At 41.0% G+C, this 17,969-nt stretch overlaps 1 protein-coding gene across 1 annotated transcript in view; it reads right to left on the bottom strand.

Moving 5' to 3' along the window:
• Window positions 1-17,969, bottom strand: part of Baz1a (bromodomain adjacent to zinc finger domain 1A) — a 77,575-nt gene that overhangs the window by 48,738 nt on the left and 10,868 nt on the right. The window contains 1 exon segment of the mRNA XM_038338135.2: window positions 15,397-15,675. Within this exon segment, the coding sequence (XP_038194063.1) occupies window positions 15,397-15,675 (279 nt within the window).

The following is a 17,969-nucleotide window of genomic DNA, read 5'->3' as shown; positions in this document are numbered from 1 at the left end:
TTATTTGATTCATGTCAGATGGAGTAATGTGCTTATGTTGTAATAAGGTCTCAAATAGATACATATTACTAGTAATACAACCCAAATGCCATTCATATACTACAGTAGGGACTTGTTTTGAAGTGCTATGGTTGACTAAATAATTTAATTAAAAAGAAAACTTGCCATCTAATTTGAAATCCAGTCGATAAGATTCTGGGCTGGGGATGTGGCCAGCTGGTACAGTGCTTGTCAGCATACACAAACCGTGGACTCAACCCCCAGAACTACAAATAACAATAAAAGCACAATTTTCTGGGTGTGTTTTGAGGGTCTTCCAGAGGAGACAGAAGTGTGAGCCAGTGGGACTGGTGGAAGCATTTTGTCATCCATGCTGGAAGCAAAACCCAACCTAGTTTCTACCAATATTATACTCAACAAAAGGCCAGGAGAAGGTAAATTCACCTTCTTCCTGGGATGCCCTAATCTCCCCCTGAGTAGAACTCCAAAGATTTCCTGGGCCCTGGTACCTGCAGCACCCACCCCACTGTTCTCTGCTGTGCATCAGCCAGGCTCCTGTTTCAGAAGCCTTCAGATATGGACGGAGCAATGCTACGGTGCTGATTTCTGGTGACCCCATTGTCAGACAGCCAACTGTGCGAACTTCATCTCAGAACCTAGAGAGCCAGCTCTCTTAAATATCTTCCTCCCTCTCCATGCCCCTCCCCCCAATAGATATTCTATTTCTCCATCTGGAGAACTGTATCAACTAACAGTGATAGAAAAAACATTTCACTTGCTTTTTACAAAATACTTCTTGCTGTAAATTCATTTCTTCGAGTTTTGAAATCAATGTACTTTCCACTGCTCATTGTATACCCCCGCCCCCAAACACACACACATAGAAAGACAAACCATTTCCCTCATATCTATTCCTGGAAGCTGTCCATTATCTCCCACTTGTTGCACTGTGACAGGGACCACACGGACATAGGGACCACACGGGGAATAAACAGACACATGTACAATGTTGTAAGAAAATAAAGAAAACACTTGTACATACATGTCCACTATCATAATATCCCAAAATAGAAATGATTCATATGTCCATTAATCGCAAAACAACTAGAATGTGTGTTAAATATCTAATATAATGGAATACTATGAGGGACCAAAGGGACATAGGGGCGTGTGCCCACGGACCCCATCACTAGGAAGCAGACGCACAGGGACACTGTAATGCAGTCTGAGCTCCATACATACAGTCTGTCTCAAAAGGAACTGCACACTGGTGTATATAGTACGGACGAGTCTTGAAAACATTATGCTAAATGAAAAGGCCAGGCATAAAATACAACACATGACTCCATGTATATTAGTTCCAGAATAAGAAAACCCACAGAGAAAGTAAACAGAGGATGGATACCAGGAAAGTTGGCCTGTGTGTGGGAGTAGTGGAAAGGGTAATGAGTGCTAATGCATACAGGTTTCATTCTAGGTGCTGAATTTTCTAAAATTAGACTGTAGTGATGGCTGTAAAACAGTATATTTAAAAAGCATTTAACAGGGGGCTGGAGAGATGGCTCAGAGGTTAAGAGCACTGACTGCTCTTCCAGAGGACTTGAGTTCAATTCCCAACAACCACACGGTGGCTCACAACCATCTATGAGACCTAATGCCCTCTTCTGGTCAGTAGGTGTACATGCATACAGAACACTGTATACATAATAAATCTTTAAAAAAAAATTTAACAATACACACTTCAAATAAACTAATTTTATAAGAAGCAAAATATATATTCAAGTTACTAAAAGACTAACAGCTGGGACTTGGGAGATGTCTCAGTGGTTTAGAGCACTCACGTTCTTCCCAAGGATAGGGGTTCAGTTCCCCAGCAGCACAGGTCTGCTCACAACCAGCTGTAACATGGTACACAGACAGAAATGCAGACAAACACCCATACACATAAAATAAATACATGAAAAAATAACAGGTAAACTAGACCTGCAGAACATGGTAATTTTAAAAGCAGGAAGCAAGCAGTGGTGGGATTACATCTACCATTGTTCTATAACTCAGGTAATCAGGTAGGCCTACTAAAATATCCTGATCATGTGAATTCCTACTAATGAGGTGTTATTGAGAAAACGGTGAGCCCACATTAGATACTGTGCTATTCATGAGCATGGCACTTCATGAGCAAAGGTGTATATGCTGTGTGTGCAACCCAAGTCTGATATCTGGAACCTACAGAAAGGTAGTCGAGAAGATTCCACTCAGCTGTCCTCTGACCCTCTACAAGTGTAAAACAAACACCACACACACAAAATAATAATAATAACAATAATTTAATAATAAAAAATAAAATTTGGGGAATGGGAAAGATCGCTTCAGTTACATTGAACACTGCTGTTGTGGTAGACCCAAGTTCATTTCCCAGCACTGACATCAGATGGCTCACAGGGGCCGTAATTCAAGTTCCAGTGGACTCCAATACCTCTGGCCTCTGCAGGCACCACAGTCAAGTACACAAACCCACATACACCCACATAATTTAATGTAACAAAAATAAATCTAAACTAAACAAATAAATAATATTTTAAATGGCTGTATTTTTAATTGCTGTATTAATTTTAATATTTTAATTGCTGAGATGGCTCGCAATTAAGAGCACTTATTGCTCTTGCAGAGAGATCCTGAGTTCAGTTCCAGCACCCACATCAGGAGGTCACACCTGCCAGTAACTCCAGTTCCAAGGAGAGCCAACACCCTCTGGTCCCCATCGGCACCTGTACTCATATGCACATAACCCCACACATAATTCGTTTAAAATATTTAAAGTCTTAATACTGAACAATGCCGATGATTAGGAGCAGTTTGCTCGCTCCTACAGAGGACTGGAGTCCGGTTCCCAGCACCCCACACTGCAGCTTTAACACCAGTCCTGGGGTATCTAATGCGTGCAGCATGCACACATGCAGGAAATGACACAAAACATAAACATCTTTTTAAAACTGAAGAATAGAGAATACTTCTAACTCATTCTATAAAACCTGAGATACAGTAAATACATGAAGAATTCTACAATTGAAAGAAAAACAATGCGTTTCTTAAAAATGGAAGAGCTGAGTAAAGACTATCCAAAGAAGATATAATGGCACAGAGCATAAAAAGAGCTTGTCTCGGTTAGGGCGGTGGTTGTCACATGACTTTAATCCAGTACTCAGAGACAGAGGCAGGTGGATCTCTGTGAGTTTGAGGTCAGCTGTGTCTACAGAGCAAGTTCCAGGACAGGCTCCAAAGCTACAGAGAAACCCTGTCTTGAAACAAACAAACAAACAAACAAACAAACAAACAAACAGGGCTGGAGAGATGGCTCAGCAGTTAAGCGGCACTGACTGCTCTTCCAGAGGTCTGATTCAATTCTGAGCAACCATGTGGTGGCTCAAAACCACCTATAATGAGATGGATGCCCTCTTCTGGCCTACAGGCAGGATTACTGTATAAATAAATAGACAAATAAATATAAAAAAAAACAAAAAACAAAACGATGCTTGTCTCATCTATAAAACACAGAATCAAAATTGCAGTAAATAGACATATCCAGGAAGGTGGTGTTTACCATAGACACTAACCAGTATTGGTAAGGCTGTGTAGAGAAAATAAGAACGGTGCTACAGGAAAGAGTATTTCCATCTCCCCACCAAGTCAAACATAGAATATATCAGTCTAACCCATCAAGTCCACCTTAAAATCTTTTAACACGAAATTAAAACAAAACCAGGCAGTGGTGGTGAAGGCTTTTAATGTCAGCACTTGGGAAGCAGAGGCAGGCAGATCTCTGAGTTCAAGGGCCAGCCTGGTCTACAAAGCGAGATTCCAGGACAGTCAGGCTGTTGAGAAACCCTGTCTCAAAAAACCAAAAATAAAAATAAATAAAAACAAGTATTTAGATACTTGAACACCAATGTTTCTAATAGACCAAACATGGAATCAAACCAAACATGTCCACTCACAGATGAATGGATAAACAAACTGTGGTTATATAAACATAACAGAATATTACAACATAGAAAGAATGACGTTCCAATAAATTCTACAATATGAATGGACCCTGAAAATATTCAGTGTGATAAGTCACAAAAGGACAAAGACTTGAGCCTGCTTTTATGAAGTATACAGAATAAGTTAAGTTTATACAGACAAAGTCGAATAAAGGTTACCCAGGGGCTGGGGGAGGGTAGTAGAATGGGAAGTTATTGCCTAATGAGTACAGAGTTTCTGTTTGAATGATGAAAATGTTCTAGAAATAGTGATGATAGTTATACAACACTGTGAATGCCACAGGATTTCACAATCAAAATGATTAAAATGGGTTAAAGCTTGTTTTACACAACAAAAAAGAAATCTATGTTATTGTCTTCAATGAACATACCTACACTGTCAGCAATTGAAATACTGTCTAAATACTAAATGTTAAATTTAGATAAATTTATGTCTACATGCTGATTTTCACATTGGCTGACAAAGTTTCTAAAGAGGAAAAATTGCAGGAAATCACATTAAAACTTTTTAGGTAGTCTAGTAGATGCTAGTGTACTGATAAGGCTCTGGAAACGGAGAATGAAAGTAATCAAAAGGTTTGATTTTTCTTGTTTGTTTGTTTTGTTTTCTCTTTTAGGCAGGATGTAGCTATTGGCACATCGTCCTTATCTTTTCCCTTAGAGAAGGGTTTCTCTGTGAAACACCATAGCTACAGAACTCGCTCTGCAGACCAGGCTGGCCTCTAACTCAGAGATCCCCCCTGCCTCTGCCTCGAGTGCTGGGACTAAAGGTGTGCACCACCACTGCCCGGCTTTCACTCCCGTTTGCAGACTTAAATCTCATACCCAGGAATGACATTACCCAGCCTTCCAAGGCAGCGCAGGGAGCTTTCTGGGGCTCTGTGACAGTGACACTCTGCACCGCAGAGCCCATGCATGACTGATACCACTGGTGACGGTCATGCGAGGAAAAGCCAGGTCTACTGAGCCCTGAGGTCCATATGGTGCAGAGTCTAAAAATAATCTTACAGTTGTCAGAGGGAAGAGTCTGACTACAACAGGAACCATGGACGGCAAGAATTTGAGGTACTTATCTACTTAAAGCCAAAGAAAGAACAGTAACTCCCTTACAGAGGAACTGGGGGGGGGGGGGGGGGGGGGGAGGAAACCTGTACAGAATTGAGACACTGCCTAGAACGCGGCACATATTTACGGTACCACCTGCACTGGCTATTGTCCATGCTGCTAGTAGCTATGCGTCACACCAAACCACAGGCGCCACTCCTTTCCAAGCTTCTTATGGCTAGGCCTCACTTGGCTCAATGACCGTTACTCAAAAAGCCAAATCAGAGCCTCACAGATTCCTCAGAAACTTAGCTTCTGTCTTTCAAATCTATTGCTACTATTTCTTGGTTCCAAAGAATCCAAAGATTGAGGTATAAAAGAGCTAAAGGGTGGGCGGTGGTGTTGCATGTCCTAAATCCCAGCACTCAGGAGGCAGAGAAGTAGGCAGATCTCTGTGAGTTTGAGGTCAGCCTGGTCTACAGAGTGAGTGCCAGGACAGCCAGAGCTACACAGTGATACCCCATCTCGAAAAAAGAAAAAACAAACAAAAAAAGCTAGAGAATCATGAAATAATTATCATTGGCAGTATAGACTTCAAGTCATACTGTGTCAGAAAATGGAAACTACCTAAACAATGGTGACCTAAGAACTGCACCCTCAAGAGATCTATCGCTTGCTCACTCTAGGGACAAGAGAGAAGCAGATGTAGTGTCATGAATAGCATGGGAAGCAGGTGCTTATTATAGGGACAGAAATGTTCTGTATCCAAAGTACAATGTCAACATCCTGGATGTGATACTGTTATCAGAATTTTGCAAGATAATATCATTGGGAAAACCTTTACTATCTTACAACTGTATGTGAAGTATTTATCTCAAAACAGCAGTTTTAAGGATGTTAATGACTAAATGTAAGAAATATTAACTCTGATTACAAGTATTTACTTCACCTAGGAGAGATCAAAAGGATAAAAATAATGGAATTATGCATGTTACTTTCTGAATAACCCCAAAGTCAAGGCCCGCCTGCATTGCAAAGTAAGTTGAGGCCAGTCTAAGCAAAATAAACAAGAATCTATCTCAAAACAAAACAAAACAAAACCAGAAACAAAGGTTAATATGATAGGACGGCTCAAGCAGGTACAGGCACCTGCCACCCAAGCTTGATTGATGTGAGTCTGATGCCCAGAAATCTACATGGTGGAGGAAAGAACCATGGTCATCCCTTTGATTTCCATGAGGCATACCCCCCTCCCAAGTAAGTACATAAATGTATAAAATTAACAACTGTCTGAGTAGTTTTTTTTTAATTAAAACATATTGTATCAGGCACTATTACATGCTCTAAGCCCAGCTACTCAGGATACTAAGGAGTAGTAGGATCATGAGTTCAAGTATAGCCCAGGAAACAAAGCAGGCAAGCAAACAAAAGCATACATCTCTAGTATCACCAAGAAACAGAATGAAAGGATTTTCGGGTGCTGCTTAGGACATTTCCTGCCAGGAAACTGGTCATGTCGGTCTTACTATAGTTCACCCATGTTGCTGTGACACACACTCTGACCAAAATCGAGCCGAGTGGAGAAGGGGACTCACTTAACTCACAATTCTTAAGTTAGGCTCACTGTTTTGAAGAAGCCAAGAAAGGAACTCAGGCAGCAGTCACATTAGACCCACAGTCAGGAGCAAAGAAGAGAAAAACATCCCTCCCTGGCTTGCAAGCTCTTCTCGTCTAGTTTGCTCGTCTTGTTCCGGAATCCCAGGCCACCACAGAATGGTTGCCACCCCACACGGCCTGCTTCTTCCTATATCAACCAACAATCAAAACAACCCTCAACACACATGCCTGCAAACATTGAGAGTAGTAATACATCTGCAATCCCAGACAGGACCAATCTGGGATCCTTGAGACCTAGTTAACCCTGTCCCCCAAACAGGCATTAAGCATGTATGTGCTTAAACCAAATAACTCTCTATTGCTCCATTGTCCTCAATGTCACTACATTTTAATGACAACTCACTGTTTCATTAAAGATAGTAATTATATAAAGAAACTCAGGCTAGCAAAGTACTTGTACAAACTCAAGAACTTGAGCTTCTTCCCCAGAACCATAATGGGGGTGGGGGTGGGGGGACTCTCTGTTCCTCCCAGTTCAGAGTCAGCCCTTGTCCCTGAGACACAAAGTATTAAGGTCAAGGTGAACAGATTGGGCAGAAGAACTGGGTCCTGCTCTTCAATTCTGGCAACGTGGATACTGCTGCCATCAAACTACTCCTCCCTCCCCTTAACTGGCCATCACTACACGATCCATGGCACTGTCAGGGCTGAGAAAGTGAAACTATCATCAATGGGAAGGGCTATCTCCATCTTCCAGAAATAAGAGTCAATCAACATCAAATGGGGTGAGGCTGGTACCAAATATGCTGTGGAGTCTACTGGTGTCTTCACAACCATAGAGAAGATAAGGGCCCAAGTGAAGAGGCAGCACAGTGTCATTGCCTCTTCACCTTCTGCTGTCCCTCCATGTTTGTGACAGGGCTCAACTACAAAAAGTAAGACAACCTCACTAGAAGTTGTCAAAATGCTTTCTGCACTACCAACTGCCCAGTGACCCCTGGCCAGGTGAACTGATGAATGACCACAGGCCAGGCCATCACCACTGCCCTGGAGACCTGTGGGTGGCCCCTATGAAAAAACATGGCATGATGGTCACAGGCTGCCCAGAATGTCATCCCTGCAGCCACCAGGAACAGCCAAGACTGTAGGGTAAGGTCATCTCAGAACTGATTAAGAAGCTAACTGCTATGGCCTTCTGTGTTCCTAGGTCCAAAGTCTGTCAGGGATGAGCTTCTAGGCACAATGGCATCAAGAAGATGGTGAAGCAGACTCAGAGGGCCCACTAAAGGGCATCCTGGGCTATACTGAGCACTGGGTTGTCACCTATAATTTTAACTGTAACACCCAGCTTCCAACTTTGACGCTGGTGTCACTGCCCTCAATGAACACTTTATCAATACCTATTTCCTGGATGACAACAAATTGGCCACAGCAACAGGGTGGTGGACCTCATGATCCCACATGGCCTCCAAGGGCCCTGGACCACCCCATCCCAGAGAAAGGGCCATGAGAGGAAGAGAGAAGTCCCTGCTCCAACTCAGCCCCTAACACTGAGCATCTACCCCAGTACCCCGCCCCCCCCACAACAGCTTCCATGCAAGACCCACACAAGAAGGGGGAGGAGCTCAAGAAACCCTGTCTCTCAAATACCATCATAAAGTTCATTGCACCAGAAGGGGGAAAAAACTGGGCAAAGAGGTATGTGCTTAGAAGCCCAGCTTTGTGAGGCAGAGACAGGAACCCACAGGGTTCACTGTCCAGCTGGTCTACACAATGATGAGCTCCAGGCAGTTAGAGACCATCTCAAACAATCGTGATGGATGGCACTCAGGAAGGACACCAAGGTTGAGCCTTAGCCTCCACATATAACCATGCACTCACACACATAAACATAGAACTCCACGAGAAAATGTGCATTTTTTAATTTATCATATCCCGAGTGCCCACTCTTTGTATTAGATATTTTTGTTTAAGATTTTTGTGTAGTTACTGAGAACATATTTTAATAGTTTAAAGTAAAGAGTACTAGAGTGTTTAGTCACCTTTCCCTTTTTCTTTTCCTTTTTTGAGACCATGCTGGTCTTATCTTGCAGTGACCCTCATCTCTGCCTCTCAAATAATGAAATTACAGACAAGCAACACCAACTGAAGCCTGTAAGTCACCATTTGATACTAAAACTGGTTATACTCACCAGGTTAAAAAGATTCTACAATTATTTATTTTCAAAGGTAATTAGAAAAACAACATTAAAATAATCAACAGCTTATGCTTTTTTTTTTTTTTACTAAATAATATTTGTTTTAAAAGTTAACTCCCTTGGGGCCAAAGAGACAACGAGAGTGCACGCTATCCGTGTAGGAGCCAGAGCCCAGAGCCCACACGACAGCTCACAACTGCCCAGTCCCCAGGAATCTGACACTCTCTTCTGGCCCCTACACACAGTACACATACATACACACAAGCAAACATGTATGTAAATCTCCTTCAAATTCTTTAAAAACTAGGGCTGGAGAGATGTCTCAGAGGTTAAGAAGCACTGACTCTCCTTCCAGAGGTCCTGAGTTCAATTCCCAGCAACCACATGGTGGCTCACACCATCTGTAATGAGGTTCTGGTGCCCCTCTTCTGGCCTGCAGGCACACCATGCAGCCAGAACATTGTTATACATAATAACTAAATAAATCTTTAAAATAAAAAAATTCTTTAAAAACTTAACAAAAATAGTATAGGGTCATATTAAGAGACCCCTAGGTATCAATCCAACTCTTTGGTGCGAATCCAAATCTGCTATGTTAACTTATTTTACCTAGGCTGGGAAAGTCGGCCAGTCAGCTAAAGGTTCTGACATTACTGAAAGAAAATGCAGTTTTCAGCTCGCATGGCAGTATATAGGCAGTGGAAGACTACCTGAGCCATGGGCTCCGACAGTGAGACTCTACCTACAAACATGCAGCAGGCAGAAGAGGAGAGGAGTGCTCTTTTTTTTAAAGACTTATTTGTGTTTATAATGCTCGGTTGGATATATACTTATAGGACAGAAGAGGGCATCAGATCCCTTTACAGATGGTTGTGAGCACTGCGTGGCTGCTGGGAATTGAACTCAGGGACTCTGGGAAAACAGCCGGTGCTCTTAATCACTTAGCCATCTTGTTAGCCCAAAAGGAGTTATTGTCAAAGAACTCACAGCAATCAGTAAAAGAAATACTTTCTGCAGCCTCAGGGAAGGGCTGTATTCAATGGGTCTTAAGGAGGCAACAGTTTAATCAGTTCCTAAAAAACCAATTAGAAACGGTATACATTTAATGTGCCTTGCTGGGTTTGCTTGTCTCACTTGCTGCTGACCTGGAACTTCCTAGGCTGCCCAGCCTTCAAATATGGGATAATAGATGTGCCACCACACCCAGCTCATCTACGCGTCTGACACGAGATAACATCCAAACCATTACTAAGTCAAAATGGGCTATTTGTAAAATTAATTAATACAGAGAAAAAGTAAACTATATATTCAATTTTTTTTTTTTGGTTTTTCGAGACAAGGGTTTCCCTGTAGTTTCTAGAGACTGTCCTGGAACTAGCTCTTGTAGACCAGGCTGGCCTCGAACTCAGAGATCTGCCTGCCTCTGCCTCCCGAGTGCTGGGATTAAAGGCGTGCCCCACCACCGCCCAGCTTCAATTTTTGACTGCTATTTCTGAAGGGAGCATTTGAGAAACGGACTCTAAACCTTTCGCATTTCTCCGACATATATAATTTTAGTAGGTAAAATTATATAACAGAATAAGATCTGCACCTATGTGTCTGATTTATAGCTAGGGTTTCCCAAATACCGTGTATGTGCATGTATGTACATGTGTATGTGTGCAGAAGGGGAGATGATATATCAATCTTATTTTAATAGAAAAAGCATATCTTAAAAATTCATATTCTGCACAAGTAAAGCATACAACATTTAAAAAGAAACTCGGAGCCAATCAATCTGGACCATGAGAATTAAATAAAAGAACCTAGCATGCTCACCCTACAGGCTCAACGCATTCTTGCATATTTCAGTTCTGTAATGTTGATTACATACTGACTAGGCCAGCACACTTCCAGGGAAGGGACGTTTTACCTCTGGCGTTCACCGATGGCCTCTTCTCAGTGTTGTCAGCATACTTTAACATACCTTCTGCCATTTATTTTTTCTAAGCTACTCTGAACTCTTTCAGCTTCCACAACACCTTAACTACATGCCTTTTAAAACAGCTTATATCTTTTGGTGATTCACAAACCCTAGTCTTATAATCAGAAATCATTTTTATGTATCTTCTTTAGACTTCTTGTGGCAGTCATTCAAATATTTATATGTACAAATTGACAAAAGCTACCCAGCCCCTGCGATCAAAATAAAACAGATGAAAAATGACTTCAGAGCTGGGGAGGCGGCTCAGCTAGTGGGGTGTCTGCCATGCAGACATAGGATCCACAGCCCAGGCTAACTTTTTTTTAAAAAAAAATAAAAAAACCAGTTCTGCTGTCATGTGCAATCCCAGTACTGCATACAGATAGATCAGGAGGCTCATATTCAGCCAGTCCAGCCTAACAGGACGCTGCAGGGCAGTGTGAGGCCATCTTGGAAAAAAGCCACTAGAAGTTGACCCTGCACCCCTAAACAAATACCCCCAAAACCTACAAATCAAATAAACAAAACCCCAAAGAATCTACTTCAAAAAGACCCTACAAACAAAAGCCTGGAAGCTAGGGGTTAGAGAGATGGTTAAGAGCCCTTAATGTTCTTGCTGAGGACCCAGGTTTCATTCACAGCACCCACATGTGGCTCACAGCCATCCTTAACTCCAGTCCCAGGGGATCAAAACCACCTTTGACTTCTAAGGCAACAGGTATGCAAGTGGAGTACCGACTTGCTTGCAGGCAAAACACTCGTATACATAAAATCTAAACAATGAGAAGGCAAAACAAAACAAAAAAACCCCTAAGGGGTGGATGCCTATTATTCCCAGCACTTCAGAGGATGAGGCAGGATGATTCTAACTTCAAAGTCATCTTCAGCCATATTTCAAGTTTGAGTAGACAGTTGAATTATGACCTGTCTCAAAGAAACATATGTTGGGGAAATGAACTCAGTCAATAAAATGCTTACCATGCACACCTGAGGATCCCAGTTTGATTCCCAGCACCCACTGAAAAGACAAAACAACCCCCTAGTGCTGGGGATGGCAGATACTTAGCAATCCCCAGAGTTCCCTGGCTATCCAGTCTAACCATCTGGAAAGCTTCAGAAAGATACCCAACATCAACCTCTGCTCACTCACACCTACACAAACAACCAAGCACACACTTGCCCAAGTACGCACATACACATACAAGTAAGGTGGACACTTGATGCCAACTCTACATGTGCATGTGCACACACATACACCAAAAATAAAAACGATCCCCTAATTTGAGAGGGTCATAACACCAATCTTCTAATTTTAGTAGGAGATTTAGGTCAATGGTTCTTGACTAGTGTGTACATTCTAGTCAGAGGTAAGGCACATGGACAAACACCAGCAATGACCTTCTATCCAGTCTGGATTTTCAGTTATCTCTAAGTTCACATATGTGGTCCAAAGATTGTCTGTTCTTCTAGAACACTACCTTAAACACCAAAAGTATTTTCCGGCAGACTGGAATTATTAACTTATTCTTAAATAAATGTGTTCTTCAGTTAGTATTTCCATGGGTACATGCTCACTCTAGGCACCTTCCCTCAGTTTGGTCTAAATTTTATAATATTTCTTCATTCACTTATTTAGACAGGGACTCACTATGTCACCCAGGATGGCTTTGATCTCCTGATCATCCTGCCATCAGCCTTTTCAGGGCTGGGATTACAAGTGTGTTCCACCATGCCACACTGGCAGCCATTCTTTACTTCATTTGAGGAAGTTGTGACTTAAATGCACAATGTTTCTTCCTCTTTTTAGAGTAATAGGAGAGTATGACTTGTGATTCACTGCACTGGGGTTAAGCATCTGCTTCCAAGTCTTTCAGGGATGCAAGAGGGAATCCGATTCCAAGTTATAATGGTTCGGACAGTAACAGTAGCCCTATTCAAAGAAAGAAGACAGAAACTACATGGCTCATTTAAGAATGAACAAACCTGAAACAAACACATTTGTAGCAATATAACGAAGAACTTAACATGTTGGAAATTAAGATAGCTCTTCCAAACATAACAAACAAAAGAAAGGAGGGGGGAGAGAGAAAGAGGAAGGGAGGGAAGGAGGGAGGGAAGGAAGGAACAAGAGAAGAGGAGAGGAGGGAAGGGAGAGGAGAGGAGGGGAGGGGAGGGGAGGAGAGGAGAGGAGGGGAGAGGAGGGGAGGGGAGGGGAGGGGAGAGGGAAGAAAAATAAAGACAGAGGGGGAGTGAAGTATCTACACAATTGGGGTAAAAGCTGAGCTACCATTGGTTTGGCAAGCATCCAAAAGACCAAATCCTGAAGTGTTGGGACAAAGAATTGCTGAATTTCAGGAGGAAAGAGAAAAGGCTCCAAATAAGAGAGTGACTGTGAGAAAAACATGGAGAAAAGTAAGAGTTCACCATTTTGATAATATGGGGAAATTTTCAGGTTGAAAGAATACAAAGGCCCCGAGGCAGGGACCATGTCTGGCACCCTCGAGAAGCAACATACATGTTTGCCTGGTGAATGGGGGATCTGTTCACTGCTACATCAATAGCCCAAATCAACATGTGGCACAAAGAAAGAGGTCGGGATCCCTGATGACTTACACAGAAGCACAGCATGCATATAGAGTAGAGCAGTTACTGCACACCCCAGAGATCTATGGTTGATTTTTAGAAGAGGAAAAACAGAGAGGCAGGGAGATAGCTCAGCGGCTAAAGGCACCTGCTGCCAAGCCTGAGGACCCCCGAGTTGGAACCTCAAGACATGTATTATAGTCAAAGGAGAGAACCAACACAAAAGATTGCCTTTGGACCTGGTATGTACATGTATACCACACATACGCACAATAAATAAAAAACCAAAGAAACAAATAGTAATTAAAAATTTAAACATGCCTACCACTGGCTTTCTTAAGATTCCCTTCTCAACCCTTACCTAATGCTTGTTAGAATAAGACTTTCCATCACTTCTCCAACTAGCCTCCTTTGTTCTGTATACCAGTTACTTTTCTCCTATTGTTTATTCCCAAATTTCCCTTTCTACAAAGGATCCCAACTCAGTACTAGTGCAAACAAATGTATGTATACATGTATACATGTGTGTGTATATGTGTATGTATATATATATCCCAATTTTAAAATAACAAAAATGTTTAAAAATTACATTTTTATATGTAAGTTATATTTCTAAAAGTTTGTTCTATAATAATTTATAGATTATAGGGCATATTTGCCCTGCCACAAATAAGTAGTCATAAGGAAAAGAAAATCAGTCCCCAAATATGGTTCCATTATTCCCTCTGGTGATATAGATCAAAACCCAACCTACTTTCTTGAGGCATCACCTTAAGTATGAACCATTAAGTAGATTCCAATATCATATTTACAACATGACCCTTTCTCTTCATTTTTTTGAGGCAGTCTTAGTCTGCAGTTCAGGCTGACATGGAGCTCACAACACAGTCCAGTTTGGCTAGGACTCACAGCACTCTGCCTCCCCCCCCCCCCCACCCCGGACTGGACTTGAACTCAGGGCTCTGCCTGACTCTGCTTCTCTATTCTACTTAGATACTGAGATAAGGTCTCAACTAGCTTAAACTGGCCTTGAACTTGCTGTGTAGCAAAGAATAACCTTGAACTTTTGTTTTTTCCAAAGAATTATTTATTACAAATAGTGTTCTGCCAGCACATGAGTCACCATAGTGGCTGTGAACTGAACTCGGGACATGTGGAAGTGCTCTTAACCTCTAAGTCATCTCTCCAGTCTTCAGGACTTCTAATCCTCCTGCTTTTACCTACAGGATACAGGGAGTGCTGAGATTATAGGCTCACACCATCACAAATAGTTATGGAGTGTTGGGGAGCAAACCAAGGGCTTTGTGGGTGCTAGGTTTCTCAATAAAGGTATGTGAAATGTATTTGCTTTTTTAAGGGACAGAAACATACAAAAAAGTGGTATATGTACAACCCAGTTCTAGTTTTGTTAAATAAAATATTGAAAACCATCAAAACATACAAATATATTTAAAGTACTATTTAGTATGAGGATTATGGTAGATATCATTATTTTAGGCTTTTTAAATATGGAGTGTCCATGTAATGGGGTTTACTTTATAGTAAGTTAAAGAGAAGGTGGTTTACATAGCAATATAACCTAAAAAACATTACCTATTATATTAAAAGAGGACTATGTCTATGTGTGTTTGTACAGATACATAGACATATACATTTTTTGGTGGCACACACATGGAAAGATATGTAAAAAGTAACTATCACAGGACAGTCTATCTGTAGGCTAACAGGGTAGCTAAAGAACGCAAAGGAAAGATTTCCATACTTCACCTGTGGTGCTAAGTTGTCTTTAAGACAAGCTTGTTATGCTGCCCAGGCTAACTCAGACCCATAATATTCCTGCCTTAACTTTTCAAATGCTGATATTAGAGGCATGTAGCATCACGCTTGGCGATAATTTAACTTTTGAGCAGTTTATGCTTATCAATAGGGAAGATTAAAAGTCCTTTACCTTGTACCATTGTTCCTAATGACTTCCACAGTTTCTTCAACAAAATATCGGTCCTTGATATATGCAAAGATGTCATCACAAATCTCGTGTAAGCGTGAGCGATGGGTAAGGTTGGTCAAGTATAAAACTGGAATAATTAGTGGTTCCGGGAAGCTCTGAAGATTCTGTCTTGCTCTTTTTTCTGATTCAAGTGCTTCCTGATAGGTCAGTCCAGGTCTGCCCGTCACTGCACAACTCCACACAAGGCTGTTGCACAGAATGGTTCGTTCAAAAAAGTCGCTGATTAAGAAACAAAAACAAAATCCCATTACCTATCATTTCATAAACTTTACATTATTAAAATCAACACCATTATGACCTTTTCCCCTATGCCACCTCATCAACTTAATAACACAAGACTAAGAAAAGATCTTTAAGCTCACACGGCAGCTTAAATGTGCTATCAGGGAAGTTGAGCAAGCTGTACCAGTTCTGAAATTTGGAACCCAAACTGAAACAAATCCAACTTTCTTTTTCATTTTAATTTTTAAGCTTTTTGTTGAAAAGAACTCACAACACTAACATTAATTAGCCATGATATTTCAGTAGACCTTAATAGTAGAAATACTAATAAATCTAGGTACCTAACAAGAGAATTTGTGATAAAAAGTCAGTCAATAAGCAGTGAAAGAATTCTTAATAATAACAGGGGCAAACAACCTTACTTCAAGTCTGTGCCTTCCTTATTTTCTATTTACAGTATCCAATGACTTTACCTTTGCAGAAAAACAAAATAGAAAAGGAAAGCAGCAACAATATAGAAAAAGGAAGGGAAGGTGGAAAGAGGGCGAGGAGGGGAGAACTTGCAAAAACAGAGATTTTTGGAATGCTAACCAGATCGGGCTGTAAGCCGGGCCCGGGCTCACTCATGAGTCATTCCAGCACTCAGGAGGCTGAAAGGGGGAGAGTTCCAACAATTTCCAAGTGAGTTCCAGTTCGGTCTAAGATACAATTTAAAACTGTCTAAAAATAAAGCAATGTGCCAAGGAATGCCATCATGTGTTTGTAAATGTAACACAGGAGGATCCAGGCTAGCCTAAGCTACCTGAGGTCCTATACAGAAAAAACAGCCTAGGGTAACAGCTAGGGACAGGGATAAAACGGCCATCCTAAATGCAGTGCCTTTTTCAAACTGCAGTAACTTCTTAGTATGAATCTTTACTTTCTAAAGTCTACCTAGTTTCAGTGCAAGAAACATAGAAAACAGAATAACTTCAAAGAGAGATTGGGTAGAAAAAAACTCACAAAAGACTCAACACATATTATAACCATAAAAATGTGTATTTATAGAATACTATAAACAGATGTTCCTAAGCAAAAGAATGGGAAGAAAGGGAAAACTTTGTGTGTGGATGATTCTAAAACATTTCCACTTTGTTTGAATTTTTATTTAAGCATGTACACATGCATCATTTTACAGGGAGGCTTTTCTAAATATAAAATATTAGAAATAGGCAAAAAGTTAATAATGGATACCCAAATGGAGGCTATGGCAAACTTTTGTGCTTTGCAGAATAAAAACATACACTGGTCTACTTTCAATTATTACGTGACTATTATGAGCAAGTCATTCTTTTAACTCACACCTTCCTGAACCTTTCTCCCATCAAAGTAGTTAAAGTGCTCTCCCTGTGTCTACTTCTTGGCTAGTCTGTCTATCTTACAGATTATCCCTATAGACACTCAGATCTTCAAAGATCATTTGGGGTATGTTTATTAGGATTGTTTCATTTGCACGTGTATCAAGAGAGCAACAAAAATTTTAAGAAAGAAAAAAGAAACCCATAAAACCAAGAGAAACAATCACAATACAATGAAATAAGAATAATAAGAAGAATATGATGATGACAATACTAGGAGCTGGAAAGCAGACTCGGCAGTTAACAGCACACACTGCTCTTGTAGGACCCATGTCAGCAGCTCACAACTCTAGCTCCCAGGAATCATATGCCTCAGGTTCCTGCGCTCACCTGCATAGACCCCCTCCCCACAAACATAATTTTTTTAAAAAAAATCTTAAAGCCAGGCATGGTGGTGCATGCCTTTACATCCAGCAATCAGCAGGCAAAGGCAGGTGGGTATCTGAGTTCAAAGCCAGTGTGATCTACACATAGCAAGTTTCAGGACAGCCCAAGCTACAAAGAGAAACCCTATTTCAAAAAACCAAAAATAAAAATCTTAAAAAAAAAAGAAAGAAAACACATGTGCCAAGTCAGATGACCCTGGCTCTATATTAAGAGCCCTTTTTGAAGTGTGTTTTGGTGCAATGAGAGGTTATTTTCAAAAGAGACAAACAAGAGACTTCAGAGGAAGGCAAAACAGAGTAGGAAATACTAGAACATCTTTTTCCAAGTGGTATTAAGGGTTAGATCTTAAAGAAGGCATAAAGTTAAAGAATACCAGTAGGGGTGGTGGGGTGGAACCTGTTTTTAATAAGCAATTAAGTTTGTGTCATAATAATTTATTAACTAAGAGGCAAGGATTTAGATTAAAAGTTATTTTTTCAAGTATACAGAATAAAATGGTTATAAGTA

Source organism: Arvicola amphibius, chromosome 7, assembly GCF_903992535.2.
Source record: "Arvicola amphibius chromosome 7, mArvAmp1.2, whole genome shotgun sequence".
Classification (NCBI taxonomy): Eukaryota; Metazoa; Chordata; class Mammalia; order Rodentia; family Cricetidae; genus Arvicola; species Arvicola amphibius.
Note: the sequence above shows the minus strand (reverse complement) of the source record. Positions and strands in the feature narration are given on the sequence as shown.